The sequence below is a fragment of the Coloeus monedula genome (assembly GCF_965178545.1).
Source record: "Coloeus monedula genome assembly, chromosome: 2".
Lineage (NCBI taxonomy): Eukaryota > Metazoa > Chordata > Aves > Passeriformes > Corvidae > Coloeus > Coloeus monedula.
Window position 1 is genome coordinate 93229636 of NC_138782.1, and position 14648 is coordinate 93244283.

Below are 14648 nucleotides of genomic sequence, written 5' to 3' on the forward strand. Positions count from 1 at the left end.
ACCTGAATTCTAATGGTACTGATTTAAGTATTCTCCAAGCTTTACTGATGCATATATACTCTTCTGCTTTACTGCAAAAACAGCTCCAAGAACACTAAGCAAGTAACCTGTTTCAGTACTGGGGACAGCAAGTCACAAGTAAGCTACATTAAGAAATACTGTACTTTCTGCCATTAATATTTGTCCACATTTATTTATGAGTAAAACAAACAGCAAACATTACAGCAAAGGGAACACTCGGGCCCAGATTTAAAAAAGAAGAAAACAGATGCCTGACTAGATTCTGAATTTAGGCACCTCGACTGCTGACAAAGTACACAAAAATAATTTAAAGTGATGAGCATTTCAGCAAACTTCGTAAGTGCATTTCAGTATTTATTTAGATGTTTTAAGCTCTCGCACTAGATTTTACAAGCTGGTGAACACTGGCAAAAGTATTTCTCCCACAGAACTATAACCACACATTCCCAAGACAGTATAAATATATGGTTGAACTAACATTAATACACATCACCATTTTATCAATTACATAATAAAACAAATTATCAAGTATCCAAATATTAAGTTACGCAGCTTGAAAGGCATACAAAATATTACAGAGGTCTGCCCAAGTCATAGCAGAAACTCAAGAAGGAAAAACTGAAAGAAAAGAAGAAGATCACACTTTCAACAAAGCAATAGTTGGTAAACAACTCTCAATAGGTACAGTAAAAGAAAACTACAAGATTTTTCAGAAATTTTCTGATTAAGAATTTTTAGCTACAATAACAAAGCATTTCTACGTTTTAAAAAAATATTTACTAAAGTAAAGGGCATATTCTATACTTCCTGCACAAGACAAAGGCAACATTTTACTAGAAATATTAAATAGCCCCTCCCAACCTTTTCAGGCCCTCTGTTAAGCTGCACATGAAGTGCCAACATTAATTTTACTGTAAGGCTTTTTGTCTGGAGACATTAAAGACTTGTGTGCTTCTGTACAATTTAAAAGATCTTCTACATGAATAACTAGAGTAATGACTTGTAAAATGGAGAGGTTCAGGTAACAGAAAAGTACAGATGCAGGGGTAAAAAACTGCTGTAGTTCATAGTATTAAAAAGACAGACTGTGCAAATCCTGATAATTCTAGTGCGATTGTGGGAGACAAAAACATACAGTGAGCAGGCAAGACTACTTTAGAGGCCATATTCTTCAATATTGAAATGACTGTTGAAAAAAAGATAGTAAGGTCCAGATAAGCTGCTAGTTCTCACATCATTAGAACTATGCTCATTTTAAGGAGAAACATGTAGCTGATATGCTGGGTGTTTTGGCACCTAATCTCTCTACAGATTGATTTATTTTAGTACCCCAATTTTTAGCAGTTGAAACTAGGTCGGTAAGACTCAATGGCATGATTAAAGGGCATTTCATCCGATAATTAATGAACAAGGAGACAGCTCAGAAACAGGGTACAGCAAAAACATTTACTGGGTCTCCAAATAGACAGATATTTATCTAAACGTAGAAGTTGCATTTCTACTGAGCCTTTAGCCTAATAAATACTCCTAAGGAAGCTTCCTTTACTACTAAAAATACCAGACTGATGTCTTTGGAATGCAGTCTGCTTAATTCTAGTTTCCATCCTTTATTCCCAAAGAAGTACTATAGGCTGTTGAACTTTACTGAATACAACAATTATTTCGGTGACCATTGGAGTCTTTAAAGCGCAGACGCATCTTGGGGCGGTATTTCTCCAAGTACAGAAGTTGCTTGCTGTTGAAAGCTCCACGCCGCTTCCTAGGTGGAGAAAAACAGATTTTAAACAGAACATTAATCTACTGCCCAATGAAATAGTATCACCAATCAGAGAAAAATATTTTTAGGTCACTTAAAAAAGCCACCTTTAAGTCAAGGCGGTAACCAAAACAGGGATAATTGGAAGTTAAGTGCCAGGAAAGAGGGTGGTAGCTTCCTTTCACAAATACCTCACTGGACCACATGCTCGAAGGAGTACATACCATTTTGGACAGTGTTCTAGCCTATGATAAGCACAAGCCAGAGATTTTACATTAAGATCTTTAGAAGAAACTTTAAAAGGAAGCTATAGAGCAGATACAAGATGGTCTTCTTTAGAGCTGAAGTTATTCATTCTCTTAAAACAATTATGAAGAATACTACAATAGTAAGAAAGTAAATAAATATTTTAAGTTCCCATAATAAGATGCTGAACAGAAATTAAGCTTTGTTTTCTCAAACCGTAAATATGTGAAAAAAAGGTACATGTTGGCTGACCGTTTGGAGTATGTACCTGGCTTCCTATTCCTCATTTCATATACAACCAGTACAAGCTGAATTTAATTCTTCAAAGGCCTGCAATTATGCAAGAAGTATTCTGTTACTGTTTATAATGGATGCAGCTTCTTTTAAAGATAGCTGAATCCTGAGAAATTAAAACATTGAGACTAAAACTGTTCTCATCCAACTTATATACATTGATTAAAAAAATCCAAGGAATTATTTGCCTTCAGCAGACCACCAGAAAAGACTAGGAAGAACTTCACAGCACACTTTGATCTAATAAAGAAGGAAGGATCCACCAACATGAACGAGTATTAGTTCTGGCTAGAAAACAGAACCTAAATTCCAAAGGTATTCTGTCTTTCATATATAAAATAAGTAAAGAAAACTCTGCAAATCTAACTGAAAGTTAGGGGGTTTGTTAATGGTTGTTTTGGTTTTTTTAAAACCTCCTCAAATAATTATGTACCACTTCTGGTTTCACCAGGAAAATACCCATTCCACAGGTCCAAGTCGTACAACACTGACTGACTGTGTGCAGTACAATTTCAGACATACTAGACAAGAGTAACACTCAGAATTTCCTTCACTACCCAAGGATGTATCAACATATTGAATCTTGGGAATAGCTACATGTTAGCATCATACTTACTGTCTTATGAACTGCACTGCATCTTCATACTTCATTCCACATTCTATCAGTGCAAGAGCAACTAAGACTGGAGCTCTGGTTCAAAAAAAAAATAAAATCAGTTTAGCTTTTGTCAAAGCATACTCAGAAAAACAATTTACCCAGTTCTCTCTTCCGCATATCTGAAGTTTCTTCTCTGGGAAAGCAGAAAAGGCAGAAGGCATTTCTCCATTCATTGAGACATTAAATCACCTGGTTTTGAGTTAGCCATTCTCATTTAAATAGGGGTTTAAATTAACTGTGATCCACCTTAGCTTCATTCTTCTGACTTTAGGAACAGGAGAGGACAACAGGAATAAAATGAAAGTCATCTTTAACCATTTGTTTCAAATCAATTGATTCTGAGGAAGACTTGCATATGGGGTTCTATTCTCCACAGTGAGTCATCATTAGAAGCAGTCAGGATGCCAAAGCAGAAGTCAGAAGAGGGGCTGAGTTCAATAAGAACTGACAAATCCTAGAACTAGCGTTACAAGTTTTAGGAACAGATGCAATCCACAGGCTGCTGCACTCCCCTGAGGACTTCCTTGTTGGCCACGGTGTTCTTCCTCTGACAGAATCAAGTTTCAGTTAGAAAAGCTTGACTTAAAACAACTCAAATACCTTAGCAATTTATAACTCCAAAGAAAAAATCAAAGCAAAACCTCATACATTCCAGAAAGCTAGGACCATCTTTTCAACTAATTACCTGCCCAGTTCTGACAAAAAACCAACTAGTATCATTCTAAGCAGCAGAAGAGGACTTGTTTTGGTAACATTCATCACTACAGTGAACTTTGTCATGTGTGAAGCCACAATGCAGTGGATAAGCCAGGCTTACAGACAAGACCAGAAACCTCAATTTTATACTGGACATGCTGAAATCCATGGCTAGAATATATCACCTCCTTTTTGAACAGATCTAGTTCCCAGGTAGTCTTGAACAACAGTAGAAAAACCATTATTTTCTCACATCTGTTGGAACTGTATTTAAGATAGTGCCAGCAGAAAGAAAAAACAGGCTAAGAGGAGAATATTTAGCATTATCCCTAGAAATTTTCATGTCATTTAGCAATGAGACAAACAGCTTTGGGACTTTGGAAAACACTTTTCATCCCCCAAATAGGTGGTGGATGAAAGCTGGTCTTGATGTGCCAGAACCACCCACTTGTTTGCAGTTAACAGTTACAATGCCCTTGGTTCAAGGAGACTGGCAATACTACTGAAATGGAGATGGAGAGGAAGCAGGCAAGTCACCAAAAAACAAATCCATTAGGAAAAAAAGACAAAAATATCAGTGGGACACTCATCAATATACTGGGTACAAGAACATACTTGTTAACTTAATTCTGTAGACTTTGTGAGAGCTGTGACAGAAGCATCAACTCTTGACCTAAAGACCTTTAATAAATACATACAAGTTTCCTGCCACCTTAACTACTTTTAAGCATGAGGACACTCCAATACTGGATACGTGACTGTTTTACATTTGCCTCAAATAAACTTTTGCACTAGATCTTAACAAGTCTGACCAGGGATGACAATTCAACAAATCTTTAAAGCTTCACCCACCTTCCAAGACCAGCAACACAGTGTACAGCAATACAACAACCAGGTTCTTCACGAAATTTAACTTTAAGGAGGTTTAGCCAATCATCAACAATCTGGTTGGATGGTGGAGCACCGTCATCAAAGGGCCAGTCCTAGAGAACGGGATTGCAAATACATAAAGATAGAATTCTTGTAAGCTGCATGCATAGGCAAAAAAAGACAGGGACACAATGGACAAAGAGCTGACAGCTAAGGAAACCACTGAAACCTACAATTTTCTAATAGTGTAACTATAAGCAAGATTACAAATACCTTCCTTTTAATCAGTTCTCATTAAGCATATGATTTAGATCGAAACTTGAACCTTTTTTCCTTACTAAGAAAAGATGTCTGCACATCTTTTTCCTCCATCAGCTGCTGGAATACACTCATAAGAATTAACAAGGTGGTGTCAAATAATCTTTTTTTGGAGAAGGGGGCAGGGTGAAGCAGGAAATAGGTTGGCTTTGAACCCTGCTTCTACACTACTTACCAAAACCTGAATGCCTTCTTTTTCCACCGGAGCAGTGTCATAAGTAGCTTCACACACTCTTACCACTGTGGTAACACCGTATTTCTTAAGTTCCTAGGGAGTGAAAAAAAAAAATTGTAAGAGTAAAGTAGCTTCACTTACCATTTAATTTTCTTGATAAGCTAACTTAATAACTCATTGCAAAATTTTCAGTAGTAAACTCATGCAAATGCTTAACATCCTGCAAAGAACACAGAAAGCTGAAAAGACTAAAATCTTGGGTGCTAATGCCAAATACTTTAAGGTTTTCTGCAAACATAGTCTTAATCTGCAGACTAAGTTTTGTTATGTTGGATCAGACTTTTTTCCTTTAAGACCAGATCCAGATCCAAAAGATCATTCATTTTAAAGGAACAGGAAGCCTCCTGGTTTGCAAATTACTTCACTAAAAGCATTCTGAGCGAAGTTCAAGTCCTCCCCTTCTCTCTCTCTGCTTAAAACAACAGGTTTGCTAGACCACTTAATGTTAAGAGTTACAAGGACAGGACAATGAATTATTCCAGTTCCCGAGTTGTCATAACAAAATTAAGCTTTCCATTTTGCTGTTACCCTACATTAAAAAAAGAAAAAGCAATCCCTCTTCATTCCAACCCATCAGTCACACTGCAAGTGGCACGGTAATGACTAAAGCATTGCCTAAGCATACCTAATATATTTGTGAGAGTATAAAGGCAAGCAAATGTTATCTCACTGTTTCCTGTAAATAATCCTGCACCACATGCAGAAGTAGCTGTAGTACACCTAAAATCTTACTAAGGAGGGACTTGGCAAACCTGGACCTTCCCACAAAGCAGCTTTGAAAGGAACTTATTAGCATACACACACACTTTATACGACCATGCACTTTATAGTTCCAACATGCTAAATACGTGGTTTAGATGATAAATTCAGTACTAGCAATATATGCCAAGCCACTGGCTTTCGTCAGTAGCATGTACCAAAGCACTTAAAGTAGCTTCAGCAGCTGTGGATGCAGAGTAAGCCTCTGGATGCCACAAATTTCACTCAAGTAGATGCTATGACACAGAGGATCCTCTTAAGCGACATTGAAACCATTATCTGGTAATAGTGAAGGAAGCTGGGCAGTGAAAGCATATTGCAATCCTGTTATTTGTTTCTAAGGTTCTGACCCACAATATGTATCACTATGCAGCAAGTGCAAGGAAATGTTACACCACTTCAGTCTAGTCTGAATGTGAGCTCCTACCACTAAAAGATATTTGTGTTGTTCTACACAACTCTGCTAGATAATTCCTGTTTTCAAACCTAAACAATGTACTTAATGTACCATGTACTAGACAGTGTAATTATTACTTTGCTTTCCTCTCAGAATGATGTTTGTGGAGGCCAAAGTATATGTGAACAGATTCGTCTGCAGATCTTTGAAGCATAGCACCAATATTTAAAAAAAAACAATATACAGCCTCAGTATCTCCTCATATGGTTTTCACACCAGTTATAATCTAGTAAAGGAAATTTTAAATACAGCATGCTGTTCAAGCATTAAAAAAATACATCAGTAAGAATTCTGTACTGGCCTTACCTCTATAAATTTGTTTAAGGTTGCATTGGTTGGATTATGTGTGATCAGGAATCTCATGTTCTTGTAGGTGATTTCCACAGGAGCTGGGCGGTTCATTCGGGCCATATTGATTTAGTTAAACATGCAACAAGATTATGAAAGGATTAAAAAAAATTCCAATACAGAAGTGATGTAGAGAAACTGAAGTCTACTTCACTATACTCCACGTGAAATTCTCAGTGCTTGGAAGTATGAAGTTGGGAGCAATGGGAAATGAAATGAACCTCCTAACAAGAAGCAGCAATTCTTCAATCCAGTAATACTGAGGCAAAAGAAAGGCAGTGCACTGAGGTTTACCCCATCCAGGTCTGAATTCCGTTGTTAAATGCTCTGCCAATTTCAATTCAACACTTCTTATCCTGGTCAACCACTCTTAGGGGGGCTTCTTGGTGGAGTAGTAATGAATTTCTACAGTTCACTTGTCTGCATAGAGGTCGTGCTGTGCCTGGCAGTAGTCTCCACTGCCCTTCAGAAACTCCATAAATGTGTGACCAAGAACACCACAGAACTGCTGTAAAAAGAGGGGGGGGGGGGGGGGGGGGAAGCATAATGAGTACAGGTGAAACAAGGTTATTTTTAAGACATCAAGCTTTACAAAATGAAAAAATAAAAACACAGCAACTAAGCAGTTTCACAAGGTTTATTTTTTATTCCAAGAATTAGGTCTGTGTAAGAATCCTGTTACCTTTCTTAACATGGATTACTTGAAAATAAATACATTTACTTATTACAAAGTTTCCATGTAGGCTTTTTGCAACACCAAATCCCATAATGTATTAAAATACCAATTTCATTTGTGCTAAACATAGCAACAAGTTTTAAGAACTCCCGTATTTATAAAAAGAGTAGTTCTTCCAGGATACCCATACACCTGCCTTTTCCACTTTGAATTGAGAGACATCACAACATCTACTAAAGTTACAGTGCCTAAAATTACAGAAAAAAAATGCGTATAAATCCACCTGACTCAAACAGGAGGCCTTGAAAGCAAATGCAGTCTTTGTGGCCTAGCAATACAATGTGTGCTTTTGAACAGAGGCTTTTGAGACACATGGATTTCTAACTAAGAAACATTTCACACACTAAAGGCTGAAGATCAATGGCAACCTTATATGCTTTTAACAGTCTTTTTACACCATGACTTCATTAATATACTGAGATAGCAGTAACAGCCTAGCTAAAAACATATATAGCAAGTTTATTGAACAGGTAATTCCTGTCCAGTGGTATGCTGCTTAGCTACGGTTACATTTATATATATAATTACTGCAAGATGCAACCAGGAATTAAGATAGCAAATGAAGTGCTCCAAGTTGTGTATTTATTTGCAGATGCTGCAAATGAACGACCCATATGTACGTGTACGCACCGTGGAACCCTTACAGCAGACACGTTAATTCTGTGCCCAGCTACTTTACCAGTGCTACTGCTTATACCTGCCTAGGGAACAGGTGGGAAGAAGAGGCAAGTTCTGTTTTCCAAAAGAGAGGTACAAGTCGAACCACATGTCCACTAAATATACTTAGGTATTAGAGAGAAACATAATCAATCCTACAAATATTTAGCAGAAAAAATTATTTATGTTGATTAGTCAACTTATTTTCATGTTTTCAGACAGCTTCCTGGTAAGAGTTTTAACATGCGTGTTATGTCACAGGCGTGACTTGTAAAAAACAAACAAACAAAATAAAGAAGCACACAAGAAAACCCCAACCTGCTAATAAACACGAGAATGAAGTTAAAAGAAAGAAACTAAGATGACAATTTCACATCAACTTTGCTGCCACTCCAGAGATACTACCATCACCTGGTAGTGATGTAGACTACAGGAATAAGTTTGCCAGCTCTTGTAAAAAAGCTACTTCAGTTTTTATCTTTAACAACTTGCAAGACAGCAAGAACTCTAAATATAATAGGCGTGGAAAAAGAGTAAGAAGGATCCTCTTAAGTCACAAGTCAACAGAGTAACAGGAACCAGGAGAATTGAGACTCGGAAGAACTCCAAGAGTCATCATCTGACTCACCAGCCATGCCCTAGCAAGGTGGCAGGTGTGCATTTAAAAGCCTCCTAGGACCAGATCCAGAAAATAGCTAAAATACAAACTGAAAAAAAGAACTGAAGGTAACTTATTTAAAGTCACTTTCAATTAGTTTAAGAAGCAGAACAGCAAAAAGGGATGGGACGGCTTTAGGCAGATACAGCTGCACAAGGTCTTGTGCTGCTTTTTGCACTGCACCAGAAGATCTCATATTGATCTCTTCTTAAGACTGCTAAGAAGAGTAACAGACAGATCCTTGCCCTGGTTAAGGATGAGGGAGTGAAGCTGTCAGAAACATAAATGCATGCAAGTGAGCTTGAGCACACAGAATGGAGTTGTTAGAGTGAAAACCTTTCAATCAGCAAAATGGAAATTTTGGGGAGAAATGCACATTTAACATGTTGCCGTACTAGGGTGGGTAGGTAGAAAGAAGTAATCAGGATTTATCCAGTCTTCTAGGCAGGCTGCCCTTAGTCTGCAACTAGGAGTACTCAAGACACCAGACAAACCAGTAAACAAGGAAAAGGGCAGGCAGCACAGAATTAGTTAAGCAAAAAATCCTTCTTTTTAATGCATATTGCTAATGACATCTTAGAAACTGGGTGCACAGTTCAAATTCTTACACAAAGTAGAAGCAAGTAGATTATGCAATGTTACATTTGAGTTCTATGTGTTATTAACCCTTACAAAGGAATTCATTTTGTTAATTACTGACTTAATAGTCAGTATAAGACACATCACAACCTTAGTAATTCACACAACTAAGGACCTAACCAAGCACATACTTAAGCCTCACTGTTTTGTTTGCCTTGGCAACTACTGCTGCCACATTATAAAGGACCAAAGCTCACAGTTTCCTTTGATGTGAATGCCATCACTTCTCACCAACACTAACAGGAAAGCTTCATAGGCAGACCAATTCCTTAAGGCAGCAACACACTGAACTATCCCAAGACAGCTTTGCCAACCTAGTTTCATTCTGTTCTAGGAGTCAAATAAAAATTAAAGATGAGTAGTATATGGGCATGCTGTTTGTGTTACAGCATTAAGCCAGAGTACAAGGCTTCACCCACCTTCAGCAAAAAGACCTGGAAGATGAGAAATCAGCTGTGAAAATAGTGTTGCAGTAATTATGATGACATCAGACTTCGAAGGAACTCAAAACGATGTCATGAGCTTTCAAAAGTCTTGGAAATACAGCTTTGAAATTACTATATTGTCTCACAGTTTTGGTAGGTAAGCTATCAAAACGGTCAAGACAGTGCATGAAAGCAAAAAGTTGCATAAGTGAGATTCAAATGCAGACTGTTGAATGCGGAAGGTTCTTCAACAGAGTAACACCAACTCATCATTTGTAGCACCAAGTTGGGTACCCCAGCACATTCTTTTCAATTTACGTATAAATTTTCCTTGAGGAAATTTAACACTGAAGGATTTTGGAAAAAGTAGCAGTTTCCATCCCAACAGAAAGGCCAACATTTAGATTGTTAGAGCCATCAAAATAAACTTGGAAAACAAAGCTAAAGTTTATGTACCAGGACCATCTATTGAGTGGTAACCTGTCCATTATAGCTGCATTAATTATGATTGTATGACCTACTACAATTCAAGCTAGGAGAAGTCAGAAAATAGCCTGTTCATATAGAAGGATGGCATCTTGAAAGGAAAGGCTTAAATTCATGCCCCTCTCTGGGACAGAAAGCTAAAGTACCTGTCTTCACTGACAAGCAGATTCACATGGATGTTAATTTAGGGTTTGAAACAGTCACTCACGTTTGATAAAATTGGTTTATGAAAGCAATCTATTAGATCATTATTGATATAGGGAAAACAGAGAGGTGCAAGGTTATGCCACGCTGTAGACATACTGGTTCACAACTCGGTAGCATCTTGAAAAGGGATGCAAACAAAAGCACTTGTTAACACAGTTAAATGACCCTTTACCTTCAGAAGATGTGCACAATGGTTCACGGTTGCTCAATCCACCTGCTCATAGACCAAAAACATTTATATCCAGAACCAACTATGTGGTCTCACATTCTCTTAAGTCAAGACCTGGCACACACTCACCTACTGAAACCACAGGACTAAAACTAGAAAACTAAAATAAGCTAAGTTTCATGACAATTTGAGAACACCTGCAAGGAAGTTTATTGTTCTAAATTACTACTCAACAAAAAGATACTGAATGACAAATACCACCGACTTCCTCTTACTATTCAAGACCTCAGTAGCAACTGCTAAGGCAGTCAGGGAAGAACAGGAGGGTAAGGGGTACAAACTGTGAAGTCATTATGCAAGGTAGAGGCACACCTTCATAAGGTGCTCTTGACAAGAGGTACCTCCTATCTACTGGGCACATAAATGCCTGTCTTATGATATCCACAGTGATAACACTGTCCATTTTAGACTACGGAAAGCGACCCATTGCCTATGAAAACACATTCATATCTTACCAATGGGAAGGGAGAAACCAAAGGTTTATCATAAATTTGTTGCAACATGCTCTATGCCGGAAGGATATTCCTGTGGTTCAAGTATGCAGCGAAGGGGGAAAAAAAAAATTATCTCAAAACTTCCTGTATAACAAGTCAATGCAGCTTTTAGAGATGATGAAATTGAGGCCATGTGACTCAGTTCAAAGTTCTTCTGCTTGGACCACAAAAACATTATGCAAAGAAGCTCTAACAGATATTGGAGAAAATTAGACATCACAGAAACCAATCCATCCCCTTGTCTAGCACTACCTCCTGGGTTTCCAAAAGCAAGGAATCTCCAAATGACTTAACACTGCCACTTCAATAGCAAACTACATAAATCCTGTCATTCTACTAAAAACCTATTCCATTATGTTTTAAGCAATAACATGAGAAATTTAGCACACACAGCAATAACTGTCTGCGTGTATCTCATCAAGTTTAATTAAGCCATGAATGCCTAACAAAAAGTTGCAACTGAGAAGAAAGCAGTAAGGACTTCCATTTAACACAGAAATATTTCTTGTATTGATCCAATAGAGTGAGTTTTAATTTTTTGAAAAAGGTGACAATCTGTTGTTAGTTTATGGTTCACTAATATCCTTATTTGGGTGTTCTGGTTAATGTTTAAAACAAGTGATCACTTACAGTCAGCCAACATGCTGGGATAGATCCGACATTCTTATGTAGCATGTATTTTGTCAGAACAGGGAAGTTTCACTTGATAGAAGTTATTAGATAACGCTAAGTTCTATTTATTTCCCGTCTTACTGACATTTAGTTTCAGTAAGACAATGACATCCTGTTCCTTTGGCTCTTGTTATATCTGTCATTCATTTTTATTTCTCATTCTCACATTTCCTCTCATGGATGTGTAATTTCTGTATTGCCTCTTCTACATTTGCCCCCTGAAATTACTCTGAAGACAATTTCAAAACCCCTTGCTGTTCCATCACTGGAATAATATGAGCTGACATTTAAGTGTAATCTTAGGTGTCTCGACTTGGCAGTTTTATGAGATTACAAAGAGACAGGTTTCATACTTCTGAGTCACTGCTTTCAAAAGACTCACCAGATGCAGGTAGACATATTGGAAAGTTGTCTCCAGCAGGAGTAAGAAACACCAGATTACAGGACCTTCATGCCACCAAACTGTACAGCTCATAACACTTGCAATGTGCATGGCTGGCTACCAGCTTCTATCATCGTAGACAACTTGATTTTGTTAATTCTTTGTCCTTTTTGCTTCCCTGCTTTTGGAGAGCATACTACCACCAGCAAGCCATACACTGTTTGATTTTTTCTGCTTAAATACACACTGTGCTCTGTGGTTACAGATGTTAGGCAGCACAGGCACTGAGATTACTAGGGGAGTTAAAAAAAGAAAACAAACCAAAATCCTGCAAGTAAAACCTTCCGAAGCTAAACTGTGATCACCTCCAGAAGGAAATGCCTTGAAAAGACAGATGGCAAGGTCTTGAAAGCAGTTTCAGTCAAAATTAAGGTATTTGACTGTATTCGTGAGCTTTTGAGGCTCAAGGCAGATTGTTACAGAAATGTCTGCTTCAACGTGTACTTAAATGACTCCTCTGCGGACTTTTCCTGCCAAAAAATACCGGCTGCACACCCGAGTTCGGGCATACCCCACCTCTACTGCATAGAGCTCATTTGGGAAAGGACTCACGTCCTCGCTCGCAGCCGACACCGACTCTCCGCCCGAGCACGGCGGAGACAAAGCAGCTGCCCAGCCGCCTTCGCCCCGGCCGCAGCCGCGCACGTGGGGCTACGGCGGGGGGCGAGCGCCGGCCGCGGCAGCCAAGCCTGGCAGCCAAGCCTGGCAACCAGCCTGGCAGCCAGCCGCCCACGGGCAAGCCCCGGCTTGCCCGGACAGCCGCGGGCTAGCCGGGCTCCCGGCCTGTCTGTCCCAATCTCTCCCCAGCGCGGAGACGCTGTCCCGGCCGTGACAGCGCTCCGCGGGCAAGGCCGGGCCGTCGCCCCGACTGCGGCGGTCACGGGTTCGCATCACGCCTCGATCAGGCTCCCGACGCGGAGCCATCTTGTCCCCCGGAGCCGCCGCCCGGCTCGGCCTCCCCCCGGCAGGGGGCTCCCGGCACGGCCCAGGGCGCGGAGCCACGGCCGCCGAGGCGCTGCCCTTCCCGGCGGGCGGCCCGGCTCGGCGGACTCCACCGCACAGAGCCCGGCAGGGAAAAGGTCGGGCCCGCGGGGGGGTAAGCGGCAGCCCGACTCACAAAGCGGCTTTGTACCCGGGCCGGGCCGCCCAGGAGCCGCGGAGAGGTCGTCACCTCCTCCTTTCTCGGCAGAGGAGGGAAGAGGGGCGCCAGCAGGCGGGGGCAGGAGAGGGGCACCAAGGGGGAGGGGGGCCGAGCCGTGCCGCAGCCGGGCGTGCTCGGCTCCCCAGCGGCCCGCCCGACGGGAGACGCAGCCCGGCGCTTCGAGAAGCCACCCGCAGCCGGCGTGGCCCGGGCGACAGAACAAAGAGACAACATGGAGGAGATGGGGGAGAGGGGGAGGAGAGGCGCGGTAGCTGGGAGGCCAGCGGAGCGAGGGGCCAGGGCGGGGGGCGCGGGCGGGCGGCACTCACAGGAATATGGTTACTCATTGAAGACTGTAGCCTGATCATACAGCCGGGGTGCGGGCGCCACCGCCGGGGGCAGGAGGAGCAGAACCAGGAGGAGGAAGAGGAGGAGGCGCTGGAGGCCGCGGAGCTGCCGGCGGGGGTTCGGCGGCGGCGGCGCGGGGAAGGACCATACAGCGGCTGCGGCGGGCGGGCGGCTCTGCGGGCGGCGCCGGGTGGACGCGGCTGCACCAGGAGCGACACTCGGCGCCGCCTCCCGCACGAGCGCCCCGAGCCCCGCCTTTCGAACGTCACTGACGAGCGTCGCGCCCACCCAATCAAAGGCGCCATCGGCGCGTCTGGGGCGGGCGCGAGGCCGCGGGGGGCGCGGCGGAGGCGGGGCGGGCGGGCGCGCGCGAGAGGCGGAGGCGGCCGGCGGGAACCGGTTCGTGAATGGGGACGGGGCGGGGAGCGGCCCCCGGGGCCGCGCCGGGACACCCCGCGTCCGCCCTGCCCGCTCGGGCCGGTGGAGGCGGCTTCGCCGGGAAGCGCCTGGCGCGAGCCCCAGCTCCCCCGGGACGGAGAGTTCCAGACTCTTCCCTGCGCCGCCGGTGCGCGGCGGCCGGCTGGCGCTCCGCAGCCCTGTGCCCGCCGCGGCGGGGCGAGGGGGGAGAGCCGCTCCTGCGCCGGCCGTGGGACGCGGGGTGGCGCAGCGCGGGCCCTGTGTGGGTTTAATCTGTCGGCCCCTTCGGCCGCGGGCTGCAAAACCGCTCTGGCGAGTTTAATGCCGACAGGAAGCTCTTAGAACGTTCTGCCCGCAGATTACCCCGTGTCTTTTAAGTCGAGATAAAAGCCGTGATTCTGGTGTTGCAGATGGGAGCTCAGCCAAGTACGCCAGAAGC

General features: G+C 42.4%; 2 protein-coding genes across 2 annotated transcripts; both read right to left on the bottom strand.

Moving 5' to 3' along the window:
• Positions 1-242: 242 nt before the first annotated feature.
• PTP4A1 (protein tyrosine phosphatase 4A1) lies at positions 243-6756 on the bottom strand. Its single transcript, XM_082276855.1, has 5 exons — positions 6617-6756; positions 5035-5127; positions 4524-4654; positions 2934-3008; positions 243-1780 (listed from the first exon to the last, which is right to left on the bottom strand). The coding sequence occupies exons 1-5, from the start codon at positions 6719-6721 to the stop codon at positions 1663-1665; spliced, it is 522 nt and encodes a 173-aa protein (XP_082132981.1). The 5' UTR covers positions 6722-6756; the 3' UTR covers positions 243-1662.
• Positions 6757-7025: 269 nt separating this feature from the next.
• LOC309570206 (uncharacterized protein) lies at positions 7026-13904 on the bottom strand. Its single transcript, XM_082276856.1, has 2 exons — positions 13774-13904; positions 7026-7166 (listed from the first exon to the last, which is right to left on the bottom strand). The coding sequence occupies exons 1-2, from the start codon at positions 13810-13812 to the stop codon at positions 7071-7073; spliced, it is 135 nt and encodes a 44-aa protein (XP_082132982.1). The 5' UTR covers positions 13813-13904; the 3' UTR covers positions 7026-7070.
• Between the last annotated feature and the right edge of the window lie 744 nt (positions 13905-14648).

Bases quoted from the DNA above. Each gene is read 5' to 3' on its own strand.
- PTP4A1 (XM_082276855.1), bottom strand. From the start codon at position 6,721: ATGGCCCGAATGAACCGCCCAGCTCCTGTGGAAATCACCTACAAGAAC. The intron at 3,009-4,523 runs GTGGGTGAAGCT...TTTTTGAACCAG, and splicing joins TGTGTTGCTGGTCTTGGAAG to AGCTCCAGTCTTAGTTGCTC. The intron at 1,781-2,933 runs GTAAGTATGATG...TTCTCCACCTAG, and splicing joins GCAGTGCAGTTCATAAGACA to GAAGCGGCGTGGAGCTTTCA.
- LOC309570206 (XM_082276856.1), bottom strand. From the start codon at position 13,812: ATGATCAGGCTACAGTCTTCAATGAGTAACCATATTCCT. The intron at 7,167-13,773 runs GTGAGTGCCGCC...CTCTTTTTACAG, and splicing joins CAATGAGTAACCATATTCCT to CAGTTCTGTGGTGTTCTTGG.